This window comes from Watersipora subatra, chromosome 1 (genome assembly GCF_963576615.1).
Source record: "Watersipora subatra chromosome 1, tzWatSuba1.1, whole genome shotgun sequence".
NCBI classification, from domain to species: domain Eukaryota; kingdom Metazoa; phylum Bryozoa; class Gymnolaemata; order Cheilostomatida; family Watersiporidae; genus Watersipora; species Watersipora subatra.
Window position 1 is genome coordinate 63,771,897 of NC_088708.1, and position 17,100 is coordinate 63,788,996.

Sequence of the window (17,100 nt, forward strand, 5' to 3'; positions counted from 1 at the left end):
TTATTTATGTAAATACTTATCTTTATTTATAAATTTAATTTTTGCAAATTTCACAGGTTATCGTGAGATTGAGATTACTGCAGCAGAACCACCTACACAGCTTAACATTGGAATTGGTGTTGGAGTATCCCTGGCAGTACTCATTACTGCTGGAGTCGTCATATTCTTTCTCTATCAAAGAAGGTATTGATAAATAGTTTTATTTCCTAATAACATGATTTACATTTTCAATAATGTCATAAGCAAATTTTTCCATGGCTTCTGTAATAGAGCATGTGTTTGACTGGTGATGCAATTACTAAGGAGACCAAGATTAAGTCTTTATTTGGTAATAACTGATGAAGAGCCATGCATTCAGATGCTACTAGTAATGTTCAAGTTTAGTTATGAGTGATAGTTAATACTTGGAACTCAACCGCATATATCTGTGGTATGAGCGACTGTCAATCATAATACTGTGTCCACTACTTACTTTGGGTTTTCTATCAAACTGATAAGGAACACAGTCAAATACAATTCACAGCACTGTTTTTGTCTTTACAAAAAATTTTTCTATTTTGATTAAAGACAGGCTGCCCACCAGCTTGTATATGATGGGAATTTTGTCAAGTTGAAAGTTGTCAATTTCCAGTTTTTTGTTCAAAAATGAGAAATTGACGATGATAATGTTTTATTTTGTATCTGGTTACATTTGCACCACATTTGTAAATAGGTGGTTGAGGCAGCCCATTCATAATACATGTATTTTTAAATGAGACTCATGAGTTCCATTAACTAGTTCCTTTAATGACTTTTATTGTTTTAACAACTGCTTGAATTTCTTTTTGGCATTTTTCTAAATTTAAAATCTGCTGAACATATGTCTAGTGACTAGGCAGTTCTCCTTGACCAGTTTAAAATCGGCTTTAGAGAAGTTTTGTTGAGGTTATTGAAGGAAAATTCCCTTTCAGGTTGCTATCAATTATTAATTTCTCCAGTAACCAAAACACCTCATTGAACCAAATATGTCACTTTTCTCAATGATATATTTTACAGACGCCTTAGAGTCTGGTTTCTCAACAGCTGGGTAGAAGGGTAAAACTCCCAGATGTATTTAGCCCATCCCATTTATTTAACCCTTTTTAGTAGTCTATTTAGGAGCACAGGTTGTATTATAGACATTTAATAAATATGCATCGAGAGGCCAAAAAATTTCTCTACATAATGATATGTTTTGCTAGCATTCTACGTATGCAAATACTGTATATAATCTGAGCTGTAATTAATTTGAGATTGAAAAGATTTATTTATAGTTGCTAAACTTGAACATATTTTTGGTCTTTATATATTGACTGATGCTGTATAAAAGATGATCAAACTGATTCATGTTTATATACACTAGAAGTTGAGTTATGAACCTCTACCGATTGCAAGCCCAATCTATAAAACTGCATTAAGTTATTTAAGATTATGTTATAAATTAAGAAATTTATAAAATAAATACTAATCTATCATAATTATGTTAAAAAGCAATGAAGTAGATAATAATCTATCATAAGTTATAAATATATAAAAGATATAAATATATAAAAGCAAGTGAAATTTACAATAAATACTTATAATAATTGTAAGAACTGAAATAAAACCCGTTGAATAACTTTATTATGTATCGTAAGCTTGTGCACTGCCGCTACATGTATCAGACTCCTGTTGCTGTCATTCACTACCATTTTTTAAATTTCCAAGTTTATTTTCCACTGTTTTCTAACCTAAAATATTTTCCGCTGTTCAACAAATCAATACTAGCACCATATTTTTAGTCAAGCTAGTATTTGATTTGGTCATATCGAATGGTTTTGCAAAGAGGAGAAGACAAATCACACCCTGCTAATTCCAAAGGATAACTTTATTACAGCAGCACAGGTTATATCGTGTTAACCAAAGATGAAAATTAGTTGCTATAACAGAAACTTCTAAACCATCTCAATAATTTTAATAAAGCCTATATAATCTCAAATTTTTTGAATTTATTTTGAGGGCACAAGAAGATAACTACCAGTTTTTGTCGCAGCCTAGAACTTTTCTTGGCTAAATCACAATTCCTGGGAAGTACCCTGCTTACCATATCGCAGCGTGCCAGTAGTTTCAAAACTATTTACAGTAGTAAATAGTATGTGCATGTCCATTAGTTACATTTTGAGCAGTTCAACTACACTCACATCATATGGCTCATTAGCCAGTGTTGAGATGGTTTCCTGCATCATCATTTATCATATATATTAGTTGATAGAAAAAAAAAACAAAGTATAAAGTAGAGTTGAATGTCTCAATCGGAAACCTTGACATCTGATATTTTGGTATGTATACACAGTCTTGCCACTAGCCTATATCTATATTATGTAAGTTGGACAACTGTATTAAGCTAAAAAGCATACCGCTGTCATTTAAATTGCGCCCTGGAAGTCTACTAAAAATGCCTTCATGTAGTTTCTACTTCAGTCATGTTCAATTTTGCTTAATACTCTTCTGTTTGATTAAAATTTTTATGAAGAATATTTGTAACATATGAGCATCCTTTTTGTGCAAATCATGTAGCATTTTTTACCAATCTAGAGTGGATAGATGTCCAGCAGTGAGCAAACCACTAGTATATCTGAAGTTTTATATTATTAGAAAGCCTTCGCCGGATGATTCTGATACAGATGACGTATCTTTGAGCCATCTGGATCCACCACGACCTGGAGAGAATAGACCTCCAGTGCCAGGTAGAACTTGTTCTTTCACTGCGTGTTTGTCGCTTCTTCCAACAAACAAAGCATTAACTAGCGCTGTAGGTTTGCTGGTCAGTAGATCAGTCTGAACAGAACTACTCTTCGTGATCACTGAGATGTGGTGGGCTTTAAGAAACGACGGTAACCCTTTGCTTTAACTGCACCAGCGAAATCTTTCTCTGTATTCATGCAGGTAGCTTAGCTTTAGGCTACTCGATATGCCTTGACTAGTGTGTACAGGGCTTCATTTGGGAATACAGTAAAACCTTGGAAAACAAAGTTAGTTTGTTCTAGTGTTAGCTGTGTATGTCCAGTTTTGTATATTCATAAGTTGAAGCAATTGCATGAGACTGTAATTGCAAACTACTTTGTGAGTCTAAATGAATATTTTCTCAACTGTCAACAAGTTCATTTGTAGATGGGATTTTAAGTTGAGATTGAACAAGACTTTAGTTTGTCTTTTAGCATTACATGTTTATTTCAATCATGTGATTTTTATATGAACAGTATTTGAATTGTATTTCTACTATTGAATGCCCGACGTCGCCCGGGTAATAAAAGTATTTGCACAGAAAATTTATTTATATGCAACATATAACAGCAGCTATTATTCTAACTTCCAAACTTCATTTCATGAGAAAGGTTTCTTGGGCAGTTTGAAAAATATTAAGAGAAAAAATAAAACAATTGTAAAGGTTCACTAATTTTGTAAAACAGCTGTAACTTTCCAACTTCATACCATGCAGAAAATTTTTTTTGCAGGTCAAATAAATTATGAAATAAAATAAGACCACTATAAAATTTTTTAAATGTAAATGTGAAATAGTTAGCAAGTAATAGCTAAATTAAGTCTGTTTTGCTATGATTACAATAACAGATGACTTGGTAATGATACAATTAATAGTAACTGAGAAAAAAAAATCCTGAATATGTTAAATTAATAATAATGTGTGCATACAAGCTTGTGTGTATAAAAAAGGTATAGTCTATATTAATGACTTGCTAAGGAGTGTTATGAATGGATGGTGTTACAGGCTTGAAACATTAACAGGTCTCTTGTTACTCTAAAACTAAACCTTAGCAGCTCATGTATTTTCAACATAAACTTTCCTCTGTATAATAATTAATTTTACTATGTCAAATTTGACTAAAGCGTATTTGCTTACTCTAAATACATGCTTGAAGAGTGAGGTACTAGTATTTGTACCCAGCAGTTCATTTCTTCTACATGAATGCTGAGCAATTTATAGGTGATGTCTAGTAACCCCCTGATGTTAACCGGTGTTTTATCATCAATTATTTGGTACCTTTCCCTGTTAAAGTCTGGTTCAGTTACATTTACTGTCTTGAGACAGTCTCAATAAGAATCCCAGCTGTATAAGATTACTAGCTGTGCTACCCCACATTGTGTGAGTAATAAAAAGGTCTTGGAACTGAAAATTGATTTGTATTTAACAAATAACAACATTTTTCATTCTAAACTTTGTAACTACATATCATGAAAAAAGTGTTTCGTGTAGTTGAAATAAATTAAAAGGAAAAATAAAAACGACTGTAAAGGTTTTCAACTTTTTTCAAACAACTGTAACTTTCTAACTTTACAAGTAATAGCTAAATTAAGTCTATTTTGCTACAATTACAATAAAAGATGATTTGGCAATGATGCAATTGATACAAACTGAGAAAACAAAATAAAATCCTGAATACGTTGAATTAATAATAACAATTCTTGCATAAAAGTGTGTGTGTATAAAAAAGGTTACTGATCCATCAAAACTTTGAATACGAATATACCGGTACCTCTCGATACTGGTACAAATGTAAAAATGAGATATCGTACTGTTTTTGTCTGAGCTAATGAAAAAAGAATTTTGAGGCTTTTTCTACGGAGATAATACAATTTTCCTATTGTAAAAAATTGGCCTGACCGCAGATATAGCCAATGAACCTTACAATTAACCGAAAATAAAAGTTCAAGAAAACACGAAAAAGCATTGTGTTTTATAGTGTTAACAGAACTCATAGTTTCAAATAATACGCCATGTAGCGTGTGCATACGCTATATCATGTATGATCGTGCTTTTAATCATGTCGCCTTGTATAGCTCAGTGGTGGAACATGTGGATTTGAGACTTGCGGTCACAATATCTGTAAGTTCAAATCCATCATAATGCCATATTTTAAAATCAAAGATTTTAAGAGCTATAGTTAGACACACATACATACACACAGCCCACAAACTTTGAGAAATATATATGATAGACGAGCTGTGCTACCCAGCATTGCCCAGGTATTAAAAGTCAGTCTATAGCCAAGAGAGGTAATAAGAGTTGCCTGCTACTTGTTATTAGGCTGGCACAATGCCAATGGAAAATTTGAGCAAGCTACTAACATAGACCTATTAACTATACTAGTATTCTTATTAACTAGTATAGTAAATAGGTCTATGGCTACTAATAAGAGCTATGGTTTTTACTGACGTTACGCAACGACTTTGCGTCTTGACTGAAAGCTAGCGTATTTGCTCCCATATAGTGACATATATTGCGCTGGCTGCGAATTTATCAAGCTCGTGTGGCTTAGTTAATAAGGCAGTTGGCAGCATAATCAAATCTTCTGTTTAATGGAATCTTTATTCAAAGATTTTAATAGCTATAGCTGGAATGACACACATACTTTGAGAAATATATATATATAATTGGAAAAATATATTACATGTATAAGATATAGATCAGATTAATTTTCAATGCTTATTTGCGCCATATGAGTTATGAATAGCTATATGTAGAACTATTGCTCACATTTGTAGTAACTTTCCTCGGGTTGATTTTTGTTCCAACTAGTAATAGGTATTAAATGATTGTCACTATGGTTTGCTGGTTAATGAATCAGGTAGCAACTATAGCTCCAACAGAAATCAACATTTCTGTTTTTAAACTGTTTTGAACTATCTTTTTCAACTGTTACATCTATTCTTGTCTCAATTAAATGTATAGGTATTTAAGGTTTTCAAAGGTAGCATCAGTTTTCTTCATCAACAATTTAGTTTTATACATTCTCTAAGAACAAGCAGTTCATCACTGCAAATATAGTTAGGGAATACTAATCAATGTGGGTACTTCAAATTGAACTTTTTCAAATGATCACCTGAAGACAATAGCTCCTGAATTTTTTCACAGTTTCTAGCTTCCCTTATCCTAAAGTTTAACGAAATCTTGTAGATTTATTAAAATATTGGATTTAGTAGTATTATTTATAAAGAGAATATAAATCCATCATATCTAGTAAGACCAGCTGATAGCTATGTAGTTTAGTGTTCAACTTTTAATCAGGATTAGTATTGTTTTCAAACAGTCATATTAATTCAATTATAATTTTGGTTAGTAACTTGCTATGTGAAAGAAACTGCTGCTCTTTCTACTTTCTATGGAGCATTTAGCTGAAAATTAAACCATCTGTTTCTTGCAAACAATTATTGTCATACAGCGTTCAACCCATCTTTCACATGTTTAACTAATAAACACAATCAATTCACCATTTTATCTAGAAAAGCCTGTGGGCTTACCATCAAGGCCAAGGCCGGCTCCACCGACCCCTGCTTTTCCTACAACACAACCGATATCACTGTCTCATCTCACAGACTACATCACGGACAAAGAAGCTATTTTCTCTGAATATAATGTAAGCTTATTATAAGTTTGGTGTATTTTATTTCGCTGATATGAATGTTCTGGTCTCATCAAGTGCAAACTCAAAAACTCATCAGTTGGTACTAATTTGATTTATTTGACGTGATATTAGGACGTTCTGAAAAAGATGCCAAAGCCAACAATGAATGTAGCTCTGCTGCCAGAAAACCGCGGAAAGTGTAAATACATCGGTCTTTATCCAGGTAAGAGTTTTTTGTTTTTTCTTTAATTTTTCATCTTTGTTTAATGGTAAACTATACATACAGTACTACATTACAGTGGTAAAGGTTTACTATAGAACCAACATACTATTTGTCGCACACATTCTCACCAGGCATTTCATAAATCACGTTGTGCTAGTAATGCCTGCATCGTTATTTAACTTAAATGGTTATACGCTTTGTCTCACCAGCTTCCAAATAGGTTGGTGTTTTTTCAGTAAATTCAGTAAGTTTGAAAAAATGTGAGTTTTTTATTAAGTATATTGTTTTTTACCCATAAATATAATTTATTTGTATCAGCAACTCTGCTAATGCAGTTAATTTTTAACAAAAAGTTGCCATATTATGTATTCGCACTTTCCTGACCAAAAATTTTAGATAAACATACTTTTTGTGAATGTGTTTGTTACGTTTTAGAATTGGATGAACCCAATACTTCTTGAGCTTCCTTAAATTTTAAATCATTTACATTGAAACAAAACCAAAACTTGTCTCTTGTCATCAGGTTAAATAATTCCCTCTTTCAGACACAACTTATTTAAATCATGAGATTCCATTTATTTAGGAGTTTATTGTTAACTGCTGAAGTCCTTGTTTTTATTGTGATCCAAAGTTTGTTTTGTTGCTTTCAACAAAACATGTTGTGTCATGTAGCTTATTGGTGATGGTTATATTAAATTGCGTCTCAATGAACTCCTCAGGTGCCCAACATCTGAACAGTTACTGGTTTTGGTTGTGGGTTAGTAACTATGGTTACTTAGAGATGAGAAGTCAATCGTTGTTAAGGCTTGTTGTGTTCTTTCATAATTGTATCCATTCTTTTTTTTGCTTACAAGGAAACTGTCTGGCTAAGGTAAGAGAAGTTAATAAAACACTTTCTTCGGAAGAGCATAATAAATCTTGTTTTCAGTTTATGTTGTCAATTTGATTAGATCTAATTTAGATATTCTCCCATAAATTTCAGAGGATGAACACAGAGTCATTCTAGATCGAACAGATGATGAGGAGACGGATTTTATTAACGCTTCCTTCCTTGAAGTAAGTCGTGAGTACTGACACTGACTGTAGATAGACTTTCATTGCAATGTCTGACCTTGACATGTAAGTAAAGAAGTTCCGCTATTTAAATGAGACATAGTTTAACTACTTTCCTTATCGAACTGGGGAAATTACTACTGTAATTGGCCACCTTTTCTATAGCTGTGTATATAAAATAGCATTTTCTGTTGCAGGGCTATGAGAAAGGAGAGTTGTTCATAGCCTCACAAGGTGGGTACATAAAATTTTAGATATAATGCTACCTAGGCTCCAATATCCGGATAAAGTTAGTATTATGAGAAGCTTATCATAAATTTTAGTTATTAACGTTTAACTGCAGTTACTGGCAGACTTTTAGTCTTACCAGATACATATACTAGCTTAATGGCTAGTGTTGCATGAGTAATAAAGTTTTTTTAAAAGTCAACATCATTTACGATCTAGCTTTTAAATGAAGGTGTTTGTTTGTTTCTGTGTGTACAATAAGTTGAATTAAGTTTATGCCATATATATTAATTTGTTACATATATTTTTAGCACATTAATGAAGTATGATTACATTTTTTTCTTGTAAATTAGTTCAAGCATGAAGTGTAGGTGTTTTAACCAATGGACTGGTACGTGTGTGGGTGCGGGAGTCGGTGCATGCGTTTAGCAACTAATTAAACAAATTAATTACTAAACAAATATATAAGCATTGTTGTATGAATGTCTCTATAGTAGACAGGTTGAAGTCAAGAGCTAGTAATACATAAGTGCAACCCATAAGATCTATCAAATATTATATTAGCTTGTCAGCTAACAGATTGCTTTTTATTGCCCATCTCATAACTCACTTACCACTCCTTTTCCAGGGCCTCTGGAAACCACAATCGATGACTTCTGGTTGATGATCTTTCAGCAGAGACCTAAGGCTATAGTTATGGTGACAAATACGGTTGAGATGGGCAAAGTAAGTTGCATATTTAGGTTTTTTTTGATCTTGTCAAGAAATTGTGTTACTCAACTGAATAAATATAGCAGCTTTCAATAGAAGTAGCTAAAGGTTGACACAGTGAAAACATATCAGATATGCACAGCTTAAGAATTTTTAAACTTTCGAACTTGATTTCATAACAAGTTTTATTAATTTTTAATAAATCTTGCAAGCAATAGATGGAGGACAGTTTGAACATTCTATTGCTTCAAGTTACATTGATTGTTTGAGTGTGTTTACAAGCTGATCTCAGCCTCGAGCTTAAACATTTGATAAAATAATGTTTCAAGCAGCACATTTCACACTGTCCTTGCGGCTTCACTTTTATCCACTACCCCTTTGCTTGATGTGGTTGGTAAATACTCGGCATATTCTTGTGTTTTGGTATTGTTTTCAGCACAAATGTGAACAATACTGGCCAGAGGATGTAGGTGGAGTGATGAAGTTCAGAGACATCAAGGTGACACTCACTACCTGTGATATTTGGGCCGATTATGTAGTCAGGTCTCTCTCTGTTACAAAGGTATTTATGATATACTAGTATTTAGCTGGAATTATTGAATCTTAGGAGTTTTCTGTCTAGACTTTCTTAAACATACAATAATACTGACAATATTTGTGAAGATGCATAATTTCGATAGACTAAAAAACTTCTCAGCTAAGTATCAATAAGTGACCTTATAGATCAATGGAGTTCCAAGTTTCAGGGCAACTGATAAGGGATTTGAACAATTTCTTATTTCCTGTAGGGAGGAGAAACATTTAAAACCAAACAATTTCATTTCACCTCCTGGCCAGATCATGGTGTGCCAGCAGAAATGAGTCCATATGTGACTTTCTACAAGAAGGTCAAAGAAGGTACTCAGCATCTCACAAGACCCATGCTTGTTCACTGCAGGTAGTATCGCTTTTAAGAGATGTCAATCACAGCCTAGTTGCTTTGTGTGCATGTCATTGTTGCTCGTGCTATGCACTTTGTGCTGTGAATGCTCTCAAACACACATTTATTCTACTACACCATTGTTCTGACTATGAACATAATTATTACTTGTGATGTTGCCCAAATGCAAGTGCTAGAGTTACTCAGTCATTTTAAATTTTTTCTGGAGCAGTCAAAGCTATTCAGTTACTATACATAAGCAAAAGTTACAGGCAACGGACGTTACTAGATATGCACTTGACTATGGCAGTTTTCATCTTATTTTGCTTTAGTGCTGGAGTAGGAAGAACTGGTACATTTATATCCTGCTGGAATCTACTAAAGGAGGCCAAGAAGACGCAAGCAGTTGATGTACTAGGATGTGTGACAGCTATGAGACTTAGACGACCATGCATGGTGCAGGTCAAGGTCAGTATAAAAGATTTCAATTCAGTAATTAAACTTTAACCTTGAATTCCTTTTATATAACATATAAATATACATGTCTATGTATTTTATATATTATATTTGTCAGTCACATACATACCTTAATTTCTATCAGTGATAGTGTCATCTAGTGTTTGAGTTAATCTCATTCAACTTTTTATAATTTAACTGCAAAAATTGTCATTCATACAAAAACTGTATAATCTTCTTATTCAGTCAAGAGGAAAGGTATTTTGTGAAAAGTGGAAGATTGTAGGTATTAGATACAGTTTTAAAGCAGATGTGGGTAAAACTGTATATTATCTGAAACTCTTTCCAAACATTTTAAGGTTGCTTCTACTAATTAAAATAATAATTTAGTATGGCATGTATAATTGGTTATTTCACTGTGATGCAACCTAATTTAATTTAAATGTAAACACGTTTTGATATTTTACTTTGATAATATTTTCTAATAAAAATAGGTAGATGGCAGTAAGTTGTATTACCACAATATTTGAGGAAGCTGTCTTTTTTTCTCTTCCGCTCTGACTTGGTTAAACATTCTAGCAACCTGGATATTAGCAACTGTTTCTGCTGTTGTTTCATAGTGGTAAAAATAGTTTCATAGATTAACATGGAAAAGAGTTTAGTTTTATTGACAGAAAAAATATCTAGTTTGTAGGTAACAGTGAATATGAGGCTCATGAATATCACCTTCATAATAAATGCCGACATAGGGGAAGTCACCCTGTATGTAATGTAGTGGCCATCATCTATAGCAATAGTTTTCAGTCTAACGTAAATAAAAAAATACTACAAAGTATGTCAATTTCTACTTAGAATCACCATAACATCATTAAGTTCCCGCATCCAATGTGAAAATGCGATCAATAGTATCTCAAAAGTTTTTTAGCTTTGTTTCCAGGTTTTGTAAATTGGCACAATGTACGCTGTTCTCGTACACCTGGTTTGATTTGGTTCCCAGGCGATCCAAAAAAATTAAATGCTGATTTATATCTTCATTTTATAGTTATTAGTAAGACGTAGTGGTATCAGTGATGGTATGGCAAAATTTAGCTTGATCTTTTAACGTCAAGCCAAGGATTTAAAAAGCATATGTGCATATATAAGCATCCATTTATCACAAAAATCATCAAAGATGCTTAGTAGTCATTGTGAGGAAAAAGAGAAAAAGATGCACACAGATGGTCTGAAATGAATAAATTGAAGTGACTGGAAAGGCTAACTGTAAATAAAGCAATAAGAATAATGAATGTAATATAAAGCTCAGGTAGCCTCGGTTACACTATTCCATATCACACTGCATACTGTTCTTTCCTTTTAACTATATGGCTATATGTCTGTTTGCCTGTCTTTACCATAAAGACAAGATGAAAATAAAAGTTTATTTTTGATGGTATTGCCACTTCGATTAATTTAGCTTTTTGCATTTAGTTTTACATAGGTTTAGGTATTGCGTTTTATGTTATGAATCATTACCTGAGGGTGGAAGTATTTATCTCTCAGTTTTTGAGCAGTAGAAAAAAAATAAGCGGATTGCAATGTGTTATTACACAAGAGAATTTGCGCCAGTTGCTTCTAGTAAGGAAATTTGGTTAAGCTAGAAGTGTTATGTCTAGAAAAAATTAATCACTAGTGAAGTCGGATTATGTGCAATCAGTAGGTTCTAGTTGCAAACACAAAGCGGTTTTGAAATATTTTTACTTCCATTGAGGAGAGCTTAGCCGAGTATTATCGATTCGGATCCATCAGTAGTTAGAATTTTTTGTTGTCAAATGACGCTCTCACAGCAAAGTCTTCACACAAATTATGTGAAGCAAAATGGCATCGAATGCATTTGTATGTTACCATTTCTTTGATTTGGAGTGGAAGCAACTCTGAACCCATTTAAAGCATGAAAACACAGTGATTATCTATGTGATCTGAGCTAACCACATCTGAGCCCAGTGGCAAGGAAACTTTATTGGCTTGGGCCAGCCGAGTTGTTGATATCAACCTAAGGTTGGAGGATGTGAAAAGTCTCTACTGGTAGCTTTTTGGGTGATTCAACCCAACTCATTGTTCACAGGTCATGAGTTCTAAACCACTAGGACACAGTTGCAACACGTGACTGGAATGTTTAGTGACTCAGAATCATGGACAAATAAAAACTTCACTTCTTTTGAGTGGAGACATTAGAACATTTGTTGGTTAGACTAGCTTTCCATTCAGGGTTATATTTACGCTTATTCAAATGTTTTTACAGGAACAATACTACTTCCTTCACTGTGTCGTTGAGGAGATTCTGAAGACTGAGACATTTGCATGCGCTCCACTGGGTACAGAGGCTAAACTCAACTTCTATTACGAACAAAATGGAGGAGCTAATGACGCTATCACGGCTGAGTTCAAGGTTGTTTCATATGTATAAACATCATAGCTGTAAGGTTAAACTAGTTGGTGTGCCAGCATCACAAGGTAAACACATATGGACCAATGGTGCACAGTCTATTGGAATAACCTGACTAGTTTTCTGAACTAACTTGACCGGTAATAGGCTATAAGGTAATTTAATGTAACAAAGGCTACATGATTCACTGTAACTTTAGTGGCAAACAAAAAGGGTGATACAGAAAAAGGTCAAATAAGTAAACTTCCTATCATACTAATAGCAAGACTGGGGATTCTCAGAATTTGTTTCATTTTCAAATAGATAGCCTGCAGGTGGGTGTTTAATAAACTGGTTTTCAGGAACCCGTCAAAGTTTTGAAAATAAATATTTCTAGTGACCTGGACCAAGGCACCGAGCACATATATGTGTGTGAAGTTTAGATTAAATCAGTAAAAATTGTTAAAAACAGTGTTTACACAGACTAGCAGACACACACCTTGACTAACTGGAATGGAATATTTTATAGATGTTATTATGTCTTAGAAAAGATGGTTGAAGCCCTCTTGTTGTGTAGTTATGAAAGCATTTACTTACTAGTGTTACTATGTTGTATGTATATATAAGTTAGAATAGTGTGAAGCGGTATATGGTGAAGCATTCGCATACAATGTTAATTTAATCCAAGAAGTGTTTTGTGGGCTGTAACAGTTGTATGTTGGAGCAATTGTTTCTATAAGAAGGCACAGTATTTTATTTAACTCACTCTACATCTTAAACATCTCATAATAAATTATTCATATAATTAAACAAAAATTCGAACAGATTATTTCTATTAAACCACATAAAACTGATATAAATGGCTAGTTTTTAGGTAAATTTATCATTAAACAAACGATAATCAAACATTTTTCTATGGTTTTGTTACTATAAAGACACACAAAGGAGCCATAAGCTTTGCAATGCTTTAGGTAGGAGGTAGAGATAGTAGTAGTGCTGGGACTGTAACTTCTCTCATATAGACGATGTAAAATATTAATTCACTTTAGCTGCATTATTTTTATTGTTATGTCTATTAAATTTCCACTAGCTTCACTCTCTCTTCCAAAACTAAAATTTTTTGTCAACTTCTGTTAAAATACTTGCCTGTAGGGTCACATGTTTGTATATTGAGGTGATTGTTTGTAGAGGTTTTACTGCATACTAATATTGTTATTGTAGCCTGTTCTACAGTTTTCTATAGCCACCATGTTAGACTGCTGTGAATTTTTTTTATTAATTTAACGTGCTGGTAATATCATATTGGGTAGAAAGTTAAAATCTAGCCATTTCCATTAAGTAGAATTATCTAGGATCATTGTTACCTTCGCTTACTGTTTGTTAAAATTGCTTATTGTAGAGAATAGAGATGAGACTTGCAGCGATGGGTCAGCGAACTTTTTCTGGTCTGGAGGATGACAATCGAGATAAGAACCGTTCTATGCAGGTGCTGCCAGGTCAGTTGTACAAACGGTGTCTCCATATTTTAGTATCAGTCTGTTCAATACTCAGATTTAAGGCCTGAGCAGTTAGAGTGAACTAGTCTTGCTGTATTGAAATTATGACAGGACATTAATATCTCCATGGTCTACTGCAAGTAGTGTATTTGTTCTCTAATGTTTAATTACATGCTTATTTATTATCTGTATACCTCATGTAACAAAAACATCATTTACCTCATATAAAAATAATTTTCTTGCAGTAGAGTTTTGAGTAGAAGTTTCATATTTATAAGTAGTAGACAAATACTGATAATAAACACATATATAGAGTCCTGGTTATATTAATGCTAGTTCTAACATAGCCGCAACTAACATACCATAAGTACTAGAAACCTGTGAGAACAAAATCTTACTTTAGCTCAAAACAATCCTTGACATTGGCAGAGTGTAAATAATAATTAAGTATTTGTTGTGAGCATCATCTTTCATCGTTGAAAGACATTTTCAGATGTTTCAATTTTTCCTAACTTCTCCTTCTTCATATATTCATATAGGCTTCCGTATTAGCCAAAACAGAGGCCTTAAACTAAAGTGGTTTAGACTAATGTTGGGACATAAAGCATGGGACACACATAGATAAATTATTTTCTGGGTATAAGGAAAAACATGCTCGAAATCTTTCATTCATCTCTACTCATCATTGTTTATAATCTTAGCAGTAAATACTATAGCCTACCTCCGGCGAATGCGTGATTTTAGCATTGGGATTTATAACATCTTATATCTGCCGGCTTGTATCGCTATTTTATGCAGCATTTCACAGCATCTGGCAAATAACTGTCATTTTATGAGCTTAGATTACCTGGTAAATCAGTGAAATTTTGGCAGATGTAATTCAGTTTGTTTTTCCATTGTTTCTCTTAAGTTGTGATCTTTTTATCAAAAAAAACTGCACTGTTTTTCGTTAAACTCGTTCCACAATTTCAAAACCTAAACTAGTTTGGGCAATTACACACAGCACTAAAGTAAATGTGTTTTAAAAAGCTGTGTTAAAACTCAATGTTAAAAACTACATTATATGTAACAAAAAGTTAGTAAGATAATGGTCAATAATTCCTAATAATTAATAAATAGTTTATAGTAACTTTAGTCTAAAAACATGTGAAAAGATGTAAAGATATAGCAATGCCTAGGTTTAGAGGTAAAGGTGTTGATAAAATACTGTGCTAGACCAAATAAAAATTCAACAAATCTATTTTAGGTACTTTTTATTGTTTATATTTTATTTTTAGTGTTCCAGAAATTTTGATGTAGTATATTAAAATTACTTTAATTGTAGAAGAGAGTAGAGTATTGATTGTAAAGTATTTGATAAAATGTTAAATTGTACACTAAACAATCATTACATTGAGGTGATCATCAGTGGAGGTTTGATTATCGATTAAACAAGCTCGTGACGGAGCAATATGCCTATCTAAAACGTAGTGTTACACAGTACATGTATTAAACACAATGCTCACATACAAACATGTATTGTTCGTGGAATCATTGTGCAACCCAAGTATTGTTCCTTGCATCATCAGATGTGTATTGATGCCAAAACTACTTTATACCCACCCACACAGCTTCATTTATTGAGTGTAAATAGTGTTCTACATGCAGGCAGAGTAGTATAGCCAAAGACAGGCATCTGTTTCTGCATGCTTATACAATGCTTCTTTGTATTGTAGATAAAAGTCACTGTGTTTACATCAACAGTGGAGACTACATAAATGCTGTACTTCTTGATGTAAGTATAATCATTGTATTTATTGCATTAGAGTACTTCTTTTTATTATGTATAGTAATAAAAGTATAATTTATGCTCTTTGTAGGGCTACAGGTTTACTAAACAAATAGTATGCACCCAGTTGCCACTCGCAAACACAGTTGCTGATTTCTGGAGAATGGTGGAAGAACAAGAGATAAAGATTGTGGTTCAACTTGAACAAGAGGTGAGTTGCAATGGTTGGCCTACTGGGTAACTCAGTTTCTTCCTTTACTGTCTGGTCCCTCAACTCTGTCCATAATTTACCATATTAGCAATTTTTATTTCAGGACACACAATTTTACCCCACTGACGATGGGGAAGTCCTTGTCTGTACCAACTATACCATTCATCGGCTGGCCATGGAGACAAACGAGCATTTGAGTTTCATCTCATTGGCTGTTACCTGTACCTTAAGTAATCAGGTATTTCAATCTTTTACGCTTTTTTAATCTTTCTGAGCTAAGTGACAGTATATTTCAGTTCATGAAATAATTAAAGTACACTGCACTTAGTTTACCAATTAACAAGCCCTAATATTCATCTACATGGTGATACCTTTCTTTGTAACTTAAGGTTCAGCATGGTTATTATCATTTACCAGAAATATTCACCAACATACCCTTCGGCTTGTTAGAACTTGATCAGGTACTTGATGATCACACACTCCAAAACATTTCCTTCGCCAGCAACCTTGCATGCATTGCATCAGTATTGATATTTGTCAATGATTGCGGAGCACAATGTGTGCCATTTATTTCATTTCATATTCAGAGAAGGACAGTATCGGTACTGCTGACTAAGGAGTGGAACAAGAGAGGAGACATCAATGAGCTGCCGAATCATGTTGCTCTGCTTCACCACCTGGAAGCACTGGAGAAGTTGCTAAGGCAGAATGGAGATGGGAAGTTTTGTGTTGCTGACAAGTATGTTTGACTGAGACTGGGTTTTGGTAAATTTTCTAAGAATTTTGCATGTTGCATCTCTAGATGGCCAAGTAAGCGATAAGCCACTTTTAAAAACAGCATTGCTAGGTCTGTCTTGCCAGCTTCACTTAAAAAAGTTTTTAAAAGGCTTGTCAAAAGTCATAGAGAAAGCGAGGCAAAAACCTCAAACCATAAAGTGATAATAAAATACGAAAATGAAGACACAAATAGAATTAGGTTTAGTGCAAGAATAAAACTTATATTCATGTGTCTGTTCAATAGACTAAACTCATTTAAGTTGAGTGTGAAGTTTTTCATGTTACGAAGCGCCACAAAAGTCTAGCCTACCAAACGTGCTGCCATCAAGTCTATCTCTCACTGCTGTTAGCAGTTGTGTCTGCCTCGATGGTAAGAACTTTATAAAGTTCAGTACATAGTAATGTTACCTTTCACTGCATATCATAACCACTAGACAA

At 33.5% G+C, this 17,100-nt stretch overlaps 1 protein-coding gene across 1 annotated transcript in view; it reads left to right on the forward strand.

The window, feature by feature from the left end:
• LOC137390230 (receptor-type tyrosine-protein phosphatase alpha-like) overlaps positions 1 to 17,100 on the forward strand; it is a 33,427-nt gene that overhangs the window by 11,899 nt on the left and 4,428 nt on the right. The window contains exons 12-27 of the mRNA XM_068076546.1: positions 57 to 183; positions 2,653 to 2,744; positions 6,298 to 6,431; positions 6,552 to 6,642; positions 7,625 to 7,698; positions 7,893 to 7,929; positions 8,552 to 8,649; positions 9,071 to 9,196; positions 9,423 to 9,571; positions 9,886 to 10,021; positions 12,288 to 12,434; positions 13,810 to 13,906; positions 15,622 to 15,680; positions 15,766 to 15,885; positions 15,989 to 16,123; positions 16,473 to 16,624. Of these exons, the coding sequence (XP_067932647.1) occupies positions 57 to 183; positions 2,653 to 2,744; positions 6,298 to 6,431; positions 6,552 to 6,642; positions 7,625 to 7,698; positions 7,893 to 7,929; positions 8,552 to 8,649; positions 9,071 to 9,196; positions 9,423 to 9,571; positions 9,886 to 10,021; positions 12,288 to 12,434; positions 13,810 to 13,906; positions 15,622 to 15,680; positions 15,766 to 15,885; positions 15,989 to 16,123; positions 16,473 to 16,624 (1,774 nt within the window). The remainder of the gene's footprint in view (positions 1 to 56; positions 184 to 2,652; positions 2,745 to 6,297; positions 6,432 to 6,551; positions 6,643 to 7,624; positions 7,699 to 7,892; positions 7,930 to 8,551; positions 8,650 to 9,070; positions 9,197 to 9,422; positions 9,572 to 9,885; positions 10,022 to 12,287; positions 12,435 to 13,809; positions 13,907 to 15,621; positions 15,681 to 15,765; positions 15,886 to 15,988; positions 16,124 to 16,472; positions 16,625 to 17,100) is intronic.